Source organism: Gracilinanus agilis, chromosome 3 (genome assembly GCF_016433145.1).
Source record: "Gracilinanus agilis isolate LMUSP501 chromosome 3, AgileGrace, whole genome shotgun sequence".
Classification (NCBI taxonomy): domain Eukaryota; kingdom Metazoa; phylum Chordata; class Mammalia; order Didelphimorphia; family Didelphidae; genus Gracilinanus; species Gracilinanus agilis.
In genome coordinates, this window is record NC_058132.1 from 500,473,971 (window position 1) to 500,492,885 (window position 18,915).

The following is an 18,915-nucleotide window of genomic DNA, read 5'->3' on the forward strand; positions in this document are numbered from 1 at the left end:
CTCAAGCACTTACAAAAATCTTGGCTATTTTCTTGGTAATTACACTTAAATGGAAATGATCTGTATTCATGGTATGAAAAATGCTATTAATCTAGAATTATTGGTAATATCAAAATCTGATACTTATACAAAAGTGATAGGGTCAAACTAACGGAATCTTTACTAAAAATGTAAGGAGAGCCAGGTCTAGACATAGGAGGTCCTGGGTTCAAATGTGACTTCAGACACCTCTTGGCTGTGTGACACTTGGCAAGTCACTTAACCTCAGTTGTGTAACTTTTACTGCTTTTCTGCCTTGGAACTGATAATTCAATTAAGGCAGAAAGTAAGGTTTTGTTTTTTTTTTTAAAGATAATATATCTAAAGCACTTCATAAGCCAGAAAGCACTGTAAAATACTAGTTTAACTGGTCTCAGTTTTGCTATATGAGAAATGAAGAGATTGAACGAGATCTCTTATGGCTCTAGACTCTATAAAATTCAATTTATGTCTCCTAACCCACTCACCATTGTTCTGGCCAACAACTATACAGGCTGGATTTAATCTGAAATTTCAAAATGAGTAAATTATAAAACAATATCAACCAATTGAGGAAAGGTAGGTAGGGTTCCAGTGGATAGAGCACCAAACTTGATATCAGGAATATCTGAGTTCAATTCTAACCCCAGACACTTATTAATTGTGTGACTCTGAGCAAGTTACTTAAGCCCCATTTGCCTCAGTTTCCTGATCTGTAAAATGAATTGGGGAAGAAAATTGGAAACCACTCCAGTATTTTTGCCAAGAAAACCTCAAATAGGGTTATGAAGAATTGGACATGACTGAACCATAATAGCACCTGAGAAAATGGAAGTATTGGCCCAAGTAGATGCTTAGTCAGCCTTTTCTAGTTCACAGAAAGAAAAATCTGGAAATTGACTACCACAGGGTTTCTAGTTCAATCACTTGTTTTTTAGGAGAATAACTTAAACCTTTCATCTAAATTACTATTTTTTAAAAAAGCAAATAAATAAAATGTTTAAATAGAGCCAAAAGAAATTAAGTTTCTGGGTAATTGAAAAATAAAACAGAGAATCCATCCTGATGCCATCCCTGTATCAGAGAGAGATATTTAGGGGAATTTTTAAATAAAGAAATGTCTCTCTAGATTCCGGCTCAATGTATCTGGAATTGTCCACCCCAGCTAATATTCTCCCCACCTCTAAGCATGGGACAACATTGTATTTTCTCTCACTTTAATAACCAGGCTTCCCTTTAAAATTCAAGGTCATCATTTTCCAACAAGTTTTGTACTTCCCAAGGAAACTGGCAAGCCAACCATCTAAAAGTGTATTAGATGTACTCCTGGAGAACACTGAGTGCCAACCTGGTTCTTCTCCTTTCTGCTTGTAACAGAGGCTTTATATTGAAAACAAAAGTGTTAGCAAAGCTGACATTCATCTATTTGTTTTCCTGTTTGGATTTTGTTCAAGCTTTCTAATCTCTGTGTTGTGCATTATTTCAGACTCCAACATTGTTGCATCATGAAACTTTCTGTTATCATTGTCTTAGGGATAGGGAGCAGATCTACTCAGTTAATTTCATTGATATAATGATCTCCCAAATAAATAAGCTCCCTCTGCCTCTCTAAGTCAGCTACTTCTCTAGAATATATAGTATTAGGAATTGACCCCATGTACTGAAAGGTTTAAATGGGGTCATACAGCCACTCTGTTAAATGTAGGATTTGAATCTAGATCTTCTCGGCTCCAAGGGAATCTTTCTATCGATTATGCCAGTGTCATTAAAGTCAAATAGGAAGAGGAGCCACTATACTATACATAAGGTTCTCTAAAGCCATATAGTGACTTAGAAAACCACATGTTAACATTATCTTTGTTTTACTGTATTTTTACTTGTTTTGTTAAATATTTCCAATTATATTTTAATTTGATGCAGGGGAGCATTTTCTGATATCTGACCCAAGTGGACATGTAACTAAATATCTGATACCTCTGCACTACACCACCATGTTTCTCTGACCTTGACTTAGAGATATTTTTATAACAGATTTAAACTGATCCAGATCCAAATTTTACTATCTGAAGTAGCATTATCAAAGAAAAAGAATGGATAAAAGAATGTTTGATTTAAAACATCCAAGTTAATGATTATGCCAAAATCCTTATCTATTTTCTTTCTCTCCTCAGCTCACTTTGTTCCTTACTAATACAGGGTACAGTTAGCAACTATTTTTAAAATTTTATTTATTTGTTTGTTACATTAAAAAACCCAGTAAACTCCCTCCTTCCTCTCCCCCATTAGAAAAGGCATAATTATACAAGAAGATATATCTATATATCTATATATAAGTGATATATATAAAAACTATTTTATTTATTTCTATTCATGTTTCTCAGAATAAGAAAAGGATTTTTGGACATAGCCAATGTGAGAATTTGTTTCTCTTGAATAAGTATATTTATCATAATTTATTACATATAACAAATCATTTGTACTCTATTATTATGTAACATATTATATTATGTACTATAAAAATAAATGGTAACAAAAATTAAAAAGCTATTAGGGTAAATCAGATAAGCAAGATCATCTGCTCTGCTGGATCTGGGTCTTTGTCTTTTTTTCATTTTGAACATCATAGGGTTTCTCACTTAAAGGTCTTTACCTCATGGTGGTTATTTTTTTTATAAAGAACAAAGAAAATATGAAGCAAGATGTGTGTGAAGGTTAGCTTCTAAACCTGGGTTATGGTAATGTGGGAGGTAAGGCCGGTTAAGTGACTAAGAAATCCACTTGCATAATTTTATTGTATCTAAGGGCTGGTATTATTTTGTTTTTCAGAAGAGTACTAATATATGACAATCAGCATGGGTCTTGGATAGAGAATAGGGCTGAAATCTAGGAAGACCTAGAAACATGCTGGCTGAATGATCCTGGGCAAGTCACATCCTCTCCATCCTCTTGGCAGATGCAGACCTCCATTGAAAAAAAGGAACTCCTTATACCAGTGAAGTTACAGTTCAACTCTCTTCCTACCACTACCTAATAACATTTTAGAGAAATTATGGGGATATTTAATGCTATCCAGAAGGATATGTACCCAAATAGTCTGTTTCCCATTATAATTTTTACTAATGTTTTAAGCAAACAAGTGTTTTCCCTGTTATAACCCCCCCACTGAAAAAATAGATCAAAAAGCTTCGTAACATCTATATTATTTTAATTTGTCTTTCCAAGGAGAATAGTTTTATTTTTGTGATCATTAAAAAAGATGGCAGGACTAATTCTCTCCTCTCCTCTCCTCTCCTCTCCTCTCCTCTCCTCTCCTCTCCTCTCCTCTCCTCTCCTCTCCTCTCCTCTCCTCTTCTCTCTCTCTCTCTCTCTCTCTCTCTCTCTCTCTCTCTCTCTCTCTCTCTCTCTCTCCCCTCCTATCTCTCCCCCCCTCAAATTGTTTTGTTTTATTTTCAATCTGATGTGGGAGAATTTTTATTCAATGGGTGAGCTGGAGCAAGTCCTTTGCCCTTTCTGGTCTCATTTCCTCCTTTTAAATATAAGGGAGTTAGAGTAGAAGATCTCTAAATTCCCTTCCAACTCTAATATTTCCAGGGTCTGAGAAAGTAAAAAGTTTCTTTCCAAAACTTCAAAATATTTATTAGTCTTTCAGGATGCTGCCTTCTCTGGGGGCCTGATGAGATCATGGATCCTAGAATTAGATCTGAAAGGCATTTTGGGGACTGGTGCAATATCTTTCTGGTCCAACCCATTCATTTAAAAGTGAGGAAACTGAGACCCTCAGAATTACATAATTTATCCAAGTTTATCTCAGGCAAATATTTAACAAAACTGAGATTGGAACCTGAAGCTTCTGCCTTCACAGCTGCTAAGAAAGGGTAAAGTCAAGGAAATACACTGATCTATGTTGTAGGTTAGGGGGTTTTAGGAGGCTGCATCTATTCTCTATGTTGCCCCCTTGGAAATCAGAGATTTCTCTGAACAGTCCCTTCCCTGAGGGGAACTTGTCCATCTCTCCAAATACTCTTCTTCCTTTTCCTCATCTATTATTTCTCTCCTCACAATCCCCCTCCTCTTTCTCCACCAGTGGTTTTACAACCTCCATCATCCAATGACTCCTCCTCCTCTCCCTCCCCTGGCACTCCGCCCTTCCCATCCACTCCTTCCCTCATCTCGCCTTTGCTTTCAACCTTTTATCCATCCGAGTGCCCCAGACCAGCGCTGACCCCAAGTACTCTCATTCACTTTTCTCTGACGTCCAGCTTCCGAGCTCTGACGAATGCCCCTTTCCCTCCTCCCCTTATAAAGAAACGGTGTTTCTTTTAACCTGACAATCACGTCTAACACCCACTGAATACCCCAGCCCAGCACCTCTCCTACCCCCACTCCCAGCTACACCCCAGCCCTCCTGATCTCGTCTTTCCCAAGAATACTACATAACCCTGTGCCCCACCCCAAAAGTAGACTGAAACTCGGGGTACTAAGATACTTGTAGACTAGAAGGATACTTCTACAAGAAACCTGCTGCTGCTCCTGCTGCCTCCTGGGTGGCAATCCTCCAATCGCATCCTTGGTCTCCCCGGGAGCCACGGGGAGGCCACATCTTTTGGACTCAGGAGGAGCCAGAGAGTGTGCCACCAGAAGAGATCTGAGTTTCGAGAATCTCCTGCGGAAGACTGACAAGGGAGGGAAAGGCAAGGTAGGACCAAGGGCTCTGGGTTCCGCGTCCAAACTGGACTTGAGAAGCCTTTTTTGGAGTTTGTGCCAAATGCGGGGTACACTCCCTCATCCCACTGTGACGAAGCTGGAACATCTTTAACAGGTGCAGCTGGAATCAGTGAAAGGGTCTCTGAGGGAGATCTTGTTCTCTGTCATCCTCCGCCCGGATAGATCGATCTAAATTAGAGTGGAGATCTAGCAGGTTGGTGCGGGCTCAAGGAGGCGTGGAGACAAAGAAACTGAGAAGGAAGAGATAAAGGAGGAAAAGGCAAGGAGGGCAAGAGGTGATGGGATCAAAGTATCCCAATGGAAGGGTTCGAGAGTTGTGTGCACCAGGATGTCGGGGGTGAGGACCAGCTAAGAGAGAGGGTTATGGTAGAAATATGGGGGATGAGATTAATGAAACTACTTTTCCGGATTAATTTCTAGAGATAAGCTTAGCTCAGCTATTCTTTTGGTCCATTTTTTTCTAGATAAAGAAAGCGCTTTTTGTGCCCACCTACACGTGTGGATTCTCAACAACCTGCTTGGTCGTCCTGATGACAGTGAGAAAGTGTGGTATCTAAAAGAAAAAAAAAAAATCTGAAGGGGACAGAGTTAGAACTGATTCCCTCGACTCTAAAATATTTAGTACTTTCAATGATTTTACAAATTACTTTATTTCTGGGTGTTCTACAACTTAAAAGACAAATATTTTTGTTCATGGAGGGATTTTCTGATAGTTTTCCATTTTAAAGGCTGTGTGAGGGAAGGAGGAAAGAGGTGTGGTGTGTTTTTTTTTCCCCAGAGGTGGGGGTGGGGAGATTCATCACCACCAGGCAGTGAACAGCTGTAGAAATGATTTAGTAAGTATATTTGACATTGACTTTCCTAAGTAGGTTTAGTCTATATTTATTTATTAGATTGTTTTTAAAGCTACTATCAGCTTGTCTGATATTGCATATGAAGTTCTGACATATTCACTAATTGAACAACCTAGACCAGTTCTAATTCACTTAAAATGTCATAATATTCTTAAATTAAAAATTACTGAAGTTATTTGTAATTTAATATGATATATTCTTGGCAAGAACAGTTCTTGTTCCTCTCACAATTTGTGAGTTTAGGTAAGGTTCTTTGTTTCTTTCTCTTTGAAAGGCCACTAAACACCAATGATCATGGTTATTTATAAGAAGTATTTTCAAATTTATTTACTGGGTAAAAATTCTTATTGGTTTTTAAAAAACTAATTTATAGTTATGTTCAATGACATTTACTAATGGTTTTTAATTATTTGCTCTCAATATAATGCTTCTTTAAACTTTATAGGCTATTCCATTCATTGGTATGCATTTAAGTACCTATATGCATATAGCTTCCCCTCAGTAAATAATGTATTATAATTACCATTCAAATAGTTATATTAATGTATTACAATTCTTATTGTATTTTTCTTTAGAATTCTTAATGAAATAGCCAGCCTGGGAGAGAAATCAAGATCTCTAATTGAAGATGGCTTTCCATGTGGAAGGACTGATAGCTATCATTGTGTTCTATCTTCTGATATTGATGGTTGGGATATGGGCTGCTTGGAAAACCAAGAACAGTGGCAGTTCAGAAGAACGCAGTGAAGCCATTATAGTTGGTGGCAGAGATATAGGTTTGCTAGTTGGTGGATTTACCATGACTGGTAGGTGCCAAGTTTTCACCTTTCCTCTCCTTGGCTTCTTCTGAATAAAAGCTGTGCTGATATTTACAAATCCACAGACTTTATTCTTCAGCTCTATGTATTCAGTTATTTGAAGAAAGCCCTCTTTATAGCTAAACTAGTAAAATTGTAATAGACTATATGACTATTTAAAAGTTTTCTAAAAATCAAAATGATTTAAGGCCCAAGTGCCATTAAATTTTATACCAAAATCGATTTCATGGTAAATTTCTTAGTAGAATATCAATGAATACATAAACTGAAATATGGCCCAATCATGGTAGGCTTTAGTAGATGTAATGGAAACAATGTCAAAACAAAAAGGTAGAGTGAAGAAGGTACATTCAGTAAAAAAGAGGAATCTAATCAGGACTTTGTTATACCAACATAATATTGTTTTTACTAAAATCTTAAATGACAAAAGTCAGGGAATATTGCTAATTGCTTTGACATTAAAAAAAAAACTTAAGCAGATAAATTGGACATGAAAGTTTTCTTTGGATTGAATTCTTAATTTATAAGTTATATGTCTGTACTACAGATTAGTTTATTAAAAAAGAAAATAGCATGTTATGAACATAATGCTTTAATGCAAGACCATTGAAAACATATATTACTGAAAAACACTGGGGAGTGCCTTAGCAGAAACTCCACTCTAGACATTTTCTCCACCAATTCATTGTGTTCTAGAGTATTGTCCAGCTTTTCCTCCTTTTCCCCAGAATGTCATTTCAGGAGAGAACTGCTTCACCAGTGAACTACCCATGAAATGAAAGAAATTTGGAGTTAAAAAGCATTTGTAGATGACAGTATTTGACACCCAAACATTAAATAATAACTAAAGAACTGTGTTTTCGTATCTCAAAGTCCGTATTGTATTAATGCCTTTTAAAATGATTGTAATTTCCCTCACATGGACAGTCTTTTCTTCTTTCTCCCAGTGCCAACTGAATAAATAACAGCTTTGAAATCTAATAGTTGAGCCCTGAAATTCCATTAAAATATGAATTTCTATGTAGCACAGTTATTTTGCCAGGACTGAATTGGCAAAAAAATATTTCTGACTTAGATGTCTAGCTTTGCCTACATTAAGCCTATAATATTCTAGAATAATTTGTTGAATAGAATAAGTCATCTTTAAGAAGTTTATATAACCAGCATACTACAAGTCTCTGAGATAAGATTAAAGCACTGGGACCACTCCCTTCATTGATCTATAAACATTACTGGAGATAAAAAAGGATTGGGTGTGGATTAAGCACCTGTTGATTTACTATGTCCAATAAACAGAGTGGTTCTTAATTTGTTCTTATTTGAATGTTTCTCAATGTATAAGCCAAATTACTAAAATATATAGGAAATAATTAATTTCTAATTTTTATTAGAAAAATTGTTATTAAATTGTTATTAAAATTTTTGTTTGAAATATCATGAACTATATTTTAGATGCTCTATTTTGCTCACAACATAAATAACCCATGATTTTTTCATATTTTATTTTAAATGATTAAATTCGATTTTCTAAGTAATTGTGCAACCCTTTAACTGCCCTGAATCTGCTCTATAGGATATTTATACTTTTAAAAAATAGTTTAAAATAATTTCTTGCCCCCTTAAATACTCACATTATTGCTTATAGTCACATAAGGAACTAATAACTACATAACTAATAACTAAAGAATTATGTTTTCAGGGGGATGGGAGTTCTTTATCAATGTAATTATTATTTATTTTTAACATTGTTTTCCTTTTAAAATTTGAATCCTAAATTCTCTTTCTCCCTCCTACCCTCTCCCTGACCCATTGAGAAGGCAAATAATATGATATCAATTACATATGCAAAGTCATGCAAAACATTTCCATAATAGCTATATTTCAAAAAAAAGCAAGAAAAATAGAGAAAGAGAAAATACAATTTGGGCTCAGTTAATCAGTTTTCTCTGTAGAGGTAATAGTATTTTTTTCATCATGAATATAAGGAACTTTCAATGGAAAATATACTTTTATAGCTTGATTGAAATGTCTAAAATTAGGTTTTTTTAATAATCAAAATACTAACCAAATTTTAAATGTGCCATTATTATGTTATACTTAGTGAAATTTTCACTTTAGCCTGAAAAAAGACAGAAGAGCTTACATGATGAAAAAATCTGTTTGTGTGACTAAACATTGCTGAGGTAGTTGTCAGCTTCAATATATAACAACCTTGCCAAGAAGAAACAGCTACAGGTTTTGTATCTGTAAGAATCTACTACTCCATATTTTGAAATTAAACCCTGGTAGAAGGCCCTTTTCAAACGAAAGCCTTTATACACTGCTTAAGACTTACTAGATAACTAGACCCTATAACAGGGCCTGAAGTGAAGAAGAAAATATATTAGTTAAATATATTAACTAATAAAAAATTTAAATATAAGGTAAAAAGGTTCACAGTCAAGATGAAACACAGGAAAGATGGGCAACATAAAATTCTAAATCAAATAATTCATTTCAAATGTCCTCATTTCATACAAAGAACCTTTGGTATTAAATAGCACTTAGAAATATATTGATTTTGCATTTTTATTAACACAGCCCAGACATGTTTAATCTCATGTAATTATGTTTCTTTATTTGCAGCAGGACACAATAATATTTGGTAAAAATTACAGCTGGCATATAGACACAAATATTACACACACACACACACACACACACACAAAACAAACTTTGTAAACCTTAAAGCACTACCTAAATACATATATGTGAGGGCATATGTACGTGTATACATATATATCATTCATTATTATTTAGCAAGGGGACATAGGTGACAATAGCAATCAAGTTTAATTGGTCAGTGCTGAAAAAAAATGGAAATCATGCTGCCATGTCTGTTAATTAAAATATATAGTAAATGTGGTCAAATCCAGTCTCAATCTGTTAGTACCAAATGAAGCCTTTAAGAAAATGAGGCCTTTTAAAAAATGAACTGCATAGGCTTGTGTAGACATTTTGAGGCTTTATCATGTGCTCTAGAGATTTTACGACAGTAGAAAATGGAAAGAAAAAATATAAGGCTCCTCCATTACTCAGATTGACTGAAAGACCTATGACATCTTTTCAAATGCACTAAATTCGGTCATCATATGCTTATATTTTTCAAATAATCATGAGCAGTAAGCAAAAATAGAAGAAAAATAGGAACCAAAATATGAAGAATTTTGTGGTAAGAGATAATGTACCTAGAAGCAATCTTTGCAAACCTTAAACCTAAAATAACTTTAAATATATAAATATTATAGCTTAGCACAGTTTTAGCACATGGTAGGTAAGAAATCAACATTTATTGAACAAATGAATATTTATTTACTTTCATTTATTTGTCTATGTAACCCATTTTGTATGTCTGATGCTAATTTAATTTATTGTTTCAATCTTAGGATGTAATTTAATTTAGTCTTTTCTGAAATAACTATTTCATTTCCAGATCTTTCCTGGCACTGTCCTCTTAATGTAACCTTTAACCAGACATGCTTCAGGTGGCTCCAGCATGCCTTTGCTAGCCAGCTAATTCAGTACTGTTATACCACCAACATTTAGTTTAAGAATAGGCACAATAATTACTATTGTATTGAGTACTATTGAATTTGGGGTCATATGGTTTGGGTTCATATCACGTCTTTGGTATTTACTGACTTGTAGTTTCAATAAATATCCTTGGCATTTCTGTGCCTCAGTTTCCTCATCTGTTAAATGAAGGAGTTGAACTAGATGCCTAGAAGTTTTTTCTAGTTTTAAATCTATGATCCAGTGAGGTAGAACTTTTATAGTTGGGGGAATTAGAGGTAGCCTCAATAAGGGAGATGGAACTGTTTGTTAGGATACTGAGGAGATAAGCCTTATAAGCATAGCATGAGTAAAATTTGGAGTCAAGTTTAAATCAATTCAGTTAAACAGATAGACATTAAGTGCCTTCTAGGGACTAGAGATATAAACACAAAATCAAGAAATCCTTGCCTCAAGGAACTTCTACAATTATTCTCTCCTAGCACAATGGCAACTGATCTGTTGGATAATAATAAGGATAATAATCAGTAAATATTCTATGCATGATTGTGTTCTGTATACAATATATACAGGGTTCCAACTCAGCAGAAATTTGCATTCTAAAACAGATAACATGGTTACTGTAAGCACCTTGAGAGGAGGATTTCTTCATTCTTTTAACTTTTAGCCCCAACTCTTAACAAAGTATCTTGCACAGAGGGGGTGTTTGACACATACTTATTGATACACTGCTTGTTTGGCAAAATCCTGTGGATATGACATACATACAGCCATACTGTAACCATCCCCACATCTGAAGAAACATGAAAAAACAAGGAGAGAACAAACATGTAAATTGGAAGTTTATAAGGAAATGGAGTCATAGTATCATAGATTTAGAGCTGGAGGAAACTCCAAATATCAACTAATTTAATCTCCTTTTACAAATGACACACTAACCCTAAAATGGATACAACCAGATATAAAAGTTTTCATTTTTAAAAGATGAATGGATGATTTCTCATTTTATTGTAGATCACATTTTTCATGTGTCATAAAGTGAAGAAAAATAGCAATGGCCACTTAAAGGCTAATTGTATAGTAAATAACTGGATTTCCTGTTGCTTCATTCTGTTTCAGCCACCTGGGTTGGCGGAGGTTATATCAATGGGACAGCTGAGGCAGTGTATGTTCCAGGTTATGGTTTGGCTTGGGCACAAGCACCAATTGGATATTCACTTAGCCTGATTTTAGGTAAGAAAAAAAGCAAGAACTCAGTGACTAATTAACCAGACGCAGAAGGATACAAAATGTACATTGGTATTAGTTAGTATGGGCATGTTCTCCACTAATAAATTTCATTGCTTCTACACCTTATCTTGTATAATTCTCATACATGTCTTTCATACATTCTCCATAAAGAAGTACTGGATGAGCTAGACTCCTTGCTCTGGTTCTTTTTAAATCTTAAAAGTTACAATCTAGCATCTTATTTTCTCCATCAATTTTCTGTCCTCACTATGTGATTGGCCTACCTTGTGCCTTGGATCATGTCTTGTATACTGTCTCTCACACAAGTTGTCATCAGTATCATGCTTCAGCCTGCTTATTACCTCCATGAACCCTTCCATTAGCATTTAAATCAATAACCAAGAATTTTGCATCACAATTCATCAGGATGTAGTGACACAATAGATTATTGATATTCAAGAAAGGATTTTCTAATACTTCTTCAATTGCTGCACTATTTCCTCAATGTGCCCAAACTCAAATCTCCTCCTAGTAAATGGGGACCATGGGGGGATCATTATTCTGCTAATATACCTGTCCAATATTTTATTCTATCTATATGTATATGTAGATATAGATATATTTCTTTTAAGATAAAGACTACTGATTCAATAAGTTTTATATCTTATTTTACTTCTTCCAATTTTTACAAAGAGAATTATCAAATCATCTTCAAATGCACATGAATTTTGCATACAATTAGTTTTTAATTTGCAGGAGGTACAACATAAATGGGAAACAAGAATGAAAGAAGATAGTGAGAGATAAAAGGACTGCAACAATTCTGAATTTATAGTCTTAGAGATTTGCCTAAGGCACTAAAAAGTTAAACCTATTAGTCACACTGGGATGTTAGAGGTGAGATCTGCATTCAGATTCTTTTGAAATGGACTCAAAATAGAGATTCTTCTGGGACTCTGTACTCAGATAAAATTCCTATACAATATCCTGAAAATGTAAGTACTCTCGGTTGAGTCATTTAGACTCCCTTAAGATTATGCCCCAGAAGAGACCTCTGTGTGACTTTAGTAGGTAGAGGTCCATTGCTAAATTCTTCAGGATCAACTTCATGCTAAAACTGTTTTAGACTTTGATTTCTGCTCTACCATCTTTCTGTGCACTTTTAGATTTTGTATGAGGGGGGGGGGGAAAGGCCTTTCTTTTTTCTGATATTTCTCTATCCCTCAATTTTAAGATTTTCCTAGAAAATATTGGAGTCTCTTTGAAAATCACTACATTTTGCAGTTGTAAAAAAATTATAACACTTTTTCACAGACTACCACATGATAATTTTTTAATTATATGTTTCTTGTTTTAGGTGGTCTATTTTTTGCAAAACCCATGCGTTCCAAAGGGTATGTGACAATGTTGGATCCATTTCAGCAACTCTATGGGAAGCGCATGGGTGGACTTATCTTTATTCCTGCTCTAATGGGGGAAATGTTCTGGGCTGCAGCTATTTTCTCTGCCTTGGGTAAGAAACATAAAGAATAATGTCCACTATTTACTATGTTGGTGACTTTGGACATAGATCATTTAACCTTCTTAAGTCCTTTTTTTTTCTTCTGAATATTATAAACATTTCCCTCCCCATATTTTCCACTGAATGCTATTATGAAGATTAATGTGATCATTTGAATGCAAGTGTCTGAGGTCCTCAACCAGGAGTCCAACCAGAATCATTGTTGAGGCATGTCAACCAGAAATTTTACTCCAGTGTTAGGCCCTCTCACTCTTTCATTAGTATAAAAATAATTATGCTTAACACCTACTTAGGAAGAAAAATTGATTAAATGGGAAACTACAATAGGTTGTTCCCTTTATCTGCCTCATCTTAAGTGATCTCTTGCTCATTTCAACAGCCCCACTATACCCTTTTCTGTGTTCTTTGTCTCCCTCACTGCTTCCTCCTCCATGTTCCAAAATGAATTTGTCTTAGTAAGATAACTTGATGACTTGTTTTTAGTTGCCTGCCATAGGCACAAAAAAGTGATAGTTATAGCACTGGGCAATACACCAGAAAAAATATTGTCATTTCTGGAGCTCTTGACTTTTAAATTATATTTTCTCTCATTCAAAAAGCGGGCCTTGTTACTCATAGCATCTGTAAACTCCACTACAAGATAAGCTAGGAAATATTTGTTTTTAATATTTATTGAATTGAATTATAGTGAATAGAAAAATGTAAGCAACTATAATGGGAAACTAACCAATCTCATAAATCTTTTGAGGAATAAAGGGATTTCAATATCTATCTAATGAATTATAAGTACAAACCATTTTAAAAATGCAATATAATATATGCATGCCAACAATTCATGTCACTAATTATTTGCACATACAGCAACAGTAGGTTTTTTTTTTTGTGAAATTCTATCAGTCATAGAAACATTATAAAGGAATTTCTACTCTCCAGAATGAGTTTTCCTGATTTCTCTCAAATATTAACTGGTAGGTGGGATCTTATTGGTCAGCTTTCTTGGTCTTTGGGGAATTAATGATTTTTATTATTGATTTAATCACTTTAGGCCCAGAAGGTTCTAGTAGATAGATAAGGTACGCAGTTGCAATGGTAGGCTGTTACCATCTCACTTCTCTCAATTACCTCTTAACCACTCTCTTTGATAACTAAATTGCTGCCAGTAAATTACAAGAGATCCTCAGGAGAATATGCTTTACTGGTCCAATGATCCTTATGTTGTGTTTATGAATCATTATACTACAGAGATGGGACCTTGAAATACCATCTGGTCTTTTAGGCAAGGAAAAATCTTATTCTCAATTTTTTTTCATATCCTAGACCCCTTTGTTTTTGTTTTTTTGTTGTTATTCAGACATTTTTCAGTCATGTCTGACTCATCTTGACCCCATTTGAAGTTTTCTTGGCAAAGATACTGGAGTGGTTTGCCATTTTCTTTTCCAGCTTATTTTACAGATGAGGAACTAAGGCAGATAAGATTAAATGACTTGCCCAGGGGGACTCAGCTAGGAAGTGTCTTAGGCCAGATTTGAACTCAGAAAGATGAGTCTTTCTGACTTCAGGCCCAGCACTCTATCCACTGTACTGAATAAGTACCCAAACCCGTTGGTAGTATGGTGAAATCTATGGACTCTTTCTCATAATGATATTAAAACATTTGTTAGGCAGATAGATAGATATAAAAATAAATCAATTATATTAAGATAATTATTTAAAATGTTTTAGTTAATATACTTCAGATTAAAAACACGTAGGATATTGTATATTCTAAAATAAAAAAATCATACAAATGTTTGTAAGTCAATTTAAGATTTTCAAAACATTTTCTCCATAACCTTTCTGTGAGATAACTAGCATGAGTATTATATTTATATTTCCATATATACTTGAAGACACTGAGGCTTGAGAGTCTAAGTGACTTTGTCATGTTTCATAATTAGTATCAGAACTAAGATATGAACCCAGATTTTTTTTAATTTCTAGGATCATAGATCTAAAGGTAGAAGTTACATAGTCCAGCCCCCTCATTTTATATGTGAGAAATAAGACACAATAAGATTAAATGATTTAATAAAGGTTTTAGTCTTAGAAAGGTCAACTGCTGATTAATTTATAGAATTATTAATTGCTATATTGTGACCTAGATAAAAAGAAAAAATCTCCTGAAGGGGACCTTGAGTTTTAGTGACCCACTCAATTTCTCCCCATGAATTCATTGTACTCAAGCTCATTCAGGGGTAGGTGTCTATGAACAACATAAAGCTTCCATCTTGCTGCTCCCTGTTTATAACTAAAAAGAATGGGATTGCTAGGGGGTCTTTTGGAAAGAGGAGGGACAAACCCTCCTGGGTTTTTGATACTCAAATGGAGAGACCATGAGAGTAGCAAGCTGGGAGTAATGCTTCAATCACACTTTAATAAGGCACAGAGAGTATAGAGGAAATGAGTGGTAGAGGAAGATAGATAGCATGGGGAGAAAAATTGAGAGAGGGAAGGGCACAGAGAATACTTACATGACTATGGATGGGAGTTGGGAAGACTCATTTTATAGGGCTCAGGGAGTGGGATAGACACCTTAGCATTCATTTATTAACATATCTACATCATCTAAAATTATCAGCATATGTAAGAATTAATTCATTAGCTTACAGTTTGAACTGGTGTTCTGTTGATTTTACTGTGTATTTCTAGAGCTTATCAGAGGTTTAAAGACTATGGGAAATAAGCAGAACCAAGGGACTCTTACATCAAGACACAATTTTGCACATAGTCTCAGGATGAGGTGTTAATCTAAAAAAAGTTTTCAGTGACATATATTCCCCTAACTTATGAGGCAGTTTGTAAGTAACTATTTTCCCTTAATTTATACGATAGTCCATAAATGACTTCCAGGTTCTGCTTTGCAATCTTGCTTCTTAATATTATTACCATATACTACACTTAAAAACTCAGTATACTAACTGGAAGGAGTAATGACATCAGAGAAAGATACAATTTTTAACACAAAATGGAATTCAAACTGGATCAGTCAGTCAATCAACTAATATGTATTAAGTTCTTACTATGTGTCAGGCACTGTGCTAAATGATGGTGATACAAAGAGTCTCTGTTCCTAATGATAGTCTACTAGTAGAACTAATATTTTAACAACCATGTGCAAAAAAGAGAAATATGTTAAAGATAGTGTCGAAAAGAAGACACAAAGATTAAGGAGTGATGGGACTTGAAAAAGGTGGGACTTTAGCTGAGAATTGAAATAATACAGTAAAGTCAGGAGGCAGAGATGAGAAGGAGGGAGAACATTCTAGGCATGAAGAACAGCCAATGAAAATGCTCAAAGATGGTGGGCACTTTATGGAGACCAGCAAGGAGCCTAGAGTCACTGGATGGCAGAGTACACGTGCCAGTGAATAAGATATTAAAAACCTGGAATGATAGAAAGTTATGAAGGATTTAAAAGCTAAATTGTAGTTTATGTTTGATCCTGAGGTACTATGGAGTAATGGAGTAAACTGTGTTTATTGATTACATGGAGGGGGTTGACATGTCAGGCTTGTACTTTAGGAAGATCCTTTTGACACAAGTGTAGGATGGAATGGGGAGAAACAAGTCAAGTAAGGAGATCAACTAACAGGTTATTGAAACTGAGAGAGACACACAGAGAGAAAAGCAAAAAGATAGAGACAGAGGCAGACAGAGAAAGAAAGAAACTTAAACATAGGAAAGAAAAGAGCTTCAGAGGTTGTAAGGGCTGGTGCTGCTGCCTACCTTTGCTGGGTAATGATGCTCAGCAAACACTGCTGCTCCTACTTAGTGATGAAATTGTATGTAAAAGTGCAACTCCTTTCTTGCCCTGCCCTCATTAGCTCAAGAGCAACAGGGAGCCTATTCACCATGATTTAATCATGAGACCCTTTAGGTTTCCAGAACAAACTACCTGCTGAGGTGACAGGGAAGGAAGGAGTGGGCTGGAAAGCTTGGAGAAAATGCACAGTGTTCATTCTTACTGAATGAAGATCAATTTATTTGGCAAGACCCTGGAAAGGAAAGAACAGGATTAATTAGCTAATGCTTTAAAAAGTACATTTGGAAAATATAAAGCACTATATCCGTTGACTGGGAATTATTGCAACCTGTCAGAAATTTGACCTCTCAAATGAAGAACTGAAGGAGAGAGGCATGAGGAATAGTAGAAAGAAGGCTAACCTCAGAGTCAGGAAGCCCTGAATTCAAGTCCTTCCTCTGACACATACAGGATGACTGACCCTGGACAAATCATTTAATCTATACATTTTCTAGGTAACTCCTTAGGGGTATATAGGTAGATAGAAGATAGAGATATCAGTATATAAGCAGAGAAGGTTCCAACCTGTACATCCTCACTTAGGAGTTCCTAGTACCTATGAAGTCACGGATCCAGCCACAGCTCTTATAACTGAAAGAGCCATCAATGCATCAACTTGATTGACAGCTATCACTATAAACAACATTGCTATAGCTTAGTAGTTTGTAGTAATTTTGTTGGTGGTATTCTTCAGTTGTCTCATTTGTGTTTGATTTTTGTTGACCCCATTTGAAGTTTTTTTGGCAAGGATAGTAGAGTGGTTTGCCATTTTCTTTTCCAGTTCATGTTAGGCATGAGGAAATTGAGGTAAACAGAGTTAAGCGACTTGGCCTGGGATCACACTGCTAGTAAGTGTCTGAGGACAGATTTGAACTTAGTTTATTCTTAGTCTATTCCTAGCACTCTATTTACTGTACTACCTAACAGCCTCTAGATAGGCACCCAGCTGCCTTCTTTGGAATTTCTGCATTTTTCTAGATTCATAGACAAAAGCATACCTATGTGGGAAATTCCAATTGAGACTTTATAGTGCATTCACCTCATTGATTGAGACATTCAGGATAAGTTGTAGATGATAAAAATCATCATATATTTATGTTTTAAGAGTAAGCTTTCCTAGAAAATAGGGGAAACAAAATAGAATGCTACAAAGTCAAGGTTATATCTGAACTGGTTGTTCGATAGAATTAAACTTGGAAAAAATAATTGAAAAACTGATAGGGAAGTGGAGAATCGAGCAAAGAAAAAAATAATGGATAAAATGGCCAGAAAACCCATTAAAGATTGAAGTAAGTTATCAGACTGAAGATATAGGAAAAATCAATTAACTAATTTCTTATCCAGTTTTCTGAGGCTAATATGTTTTTCCTTGTCATTTTACCTCCTTTTGGGTTTTCCAACCCCCAATCAATCAAGGTATTCTTTTTAACTCTGATGAACCCATTATTCAACTAGTATGAGATATCCTTTCTCTGATGGAATCAGATTTCAGATCCTTCTTTACTTCTTTGCTGTACAGTTAGTCTGTTTTACCATAAATCCTCAATAAAAGTATGTTTACATTTACTAGTCAACCATAAGACAGTTCAAAACAAATATATTTAGTGAAATATCACAGTAAAAAATAACAATAGGACCCAAACACGGATCTCATTTTTCTATGAATACATAGATCATCATGGCAAGAATGAACATATATAGGGAACACTCATGGGAAATAACAAGGAAAGAATGTGGCCAAAACATATGCCTAAAAGGGATCACACACTTCTACTCTTATAGGGTATTTATATCTTTTGGTAATGTTACCATATTGCTCTCTCTGAACCTTCAATGAGAGCTATTTCCTTCTGGGCTTATACACTAGTATGGCATATGTTTCTGATATTTCCAATTGAATGTTATGTTTCTGAGATTCTCTTCTCTTTTCTCTTCTCTCTGTTTCTCTGTCTCTGTCTCTGTCTCTGCATCCCTCTGTCTATCTCTGTCCCTGTCTCTGTCTCTCTGTCTGTCTCTGTCTCTCTGTTTCTCTGTTTCTGTCTCTCTGTCTCTCTGTCTCTCTGCCTTTCTGACTCTCTGTCTCTCTCTGTCTCTCTGTCTCTGTCTGTGTCTCTGTGTCTGTCTGTGTCTCTGAGTCTCTGTCTGTCTCTGTCTCTGTCTCTGTCTCTGTCTCTCTCTCTCTCTCTCTGTTTCTCTCTCTCTCCTCATACTAATCCCTCTAAATAGTCCCTTTTGGTATCATTAAATCTTAATGTTGCTTCCTGCTTTATTATCTCTTCATAGCAACCTACTGATCATCTCTGTTCTAGTCGAGGGTTTGTCTGACTAGAAAGACTCTTCCTAATAAGTAGATAC

At 35.3% G+C, this 18,915-nt stretch overlaps 1 protein-coding gene across 1 annotated transcript in view; it reads left to right on the forward strand.

The window, feature by feature from the left end:
• Positions 1 to 6,225: 6,225 nt before the first annotated feature.
• SLC5A7 (solute carrier family 5 member 7) overlaps positions 6,226 to 18,915 on the forward strand; it is a 33,195-nt gene continuing 20,505 nt past the window's right edge. Inside the window, exons 1-3 of the mRNA XM_044667062.1 lie at positions 6,226 to 6,403; positions 11,087 to 11,200; positions 12,555 to 12,710. Coding sequence (XP_044522997.1) covers positions 6,226 to 6,403; positions 11,087 to 11,200; positions 12,555 to 12,710 — 448 coding nt within the window. The remainder of the gene's footprint in view (positions 6,404 to 11,086; positions 11,201 to 12,554; positions 12,711 to 18,915) is intronic.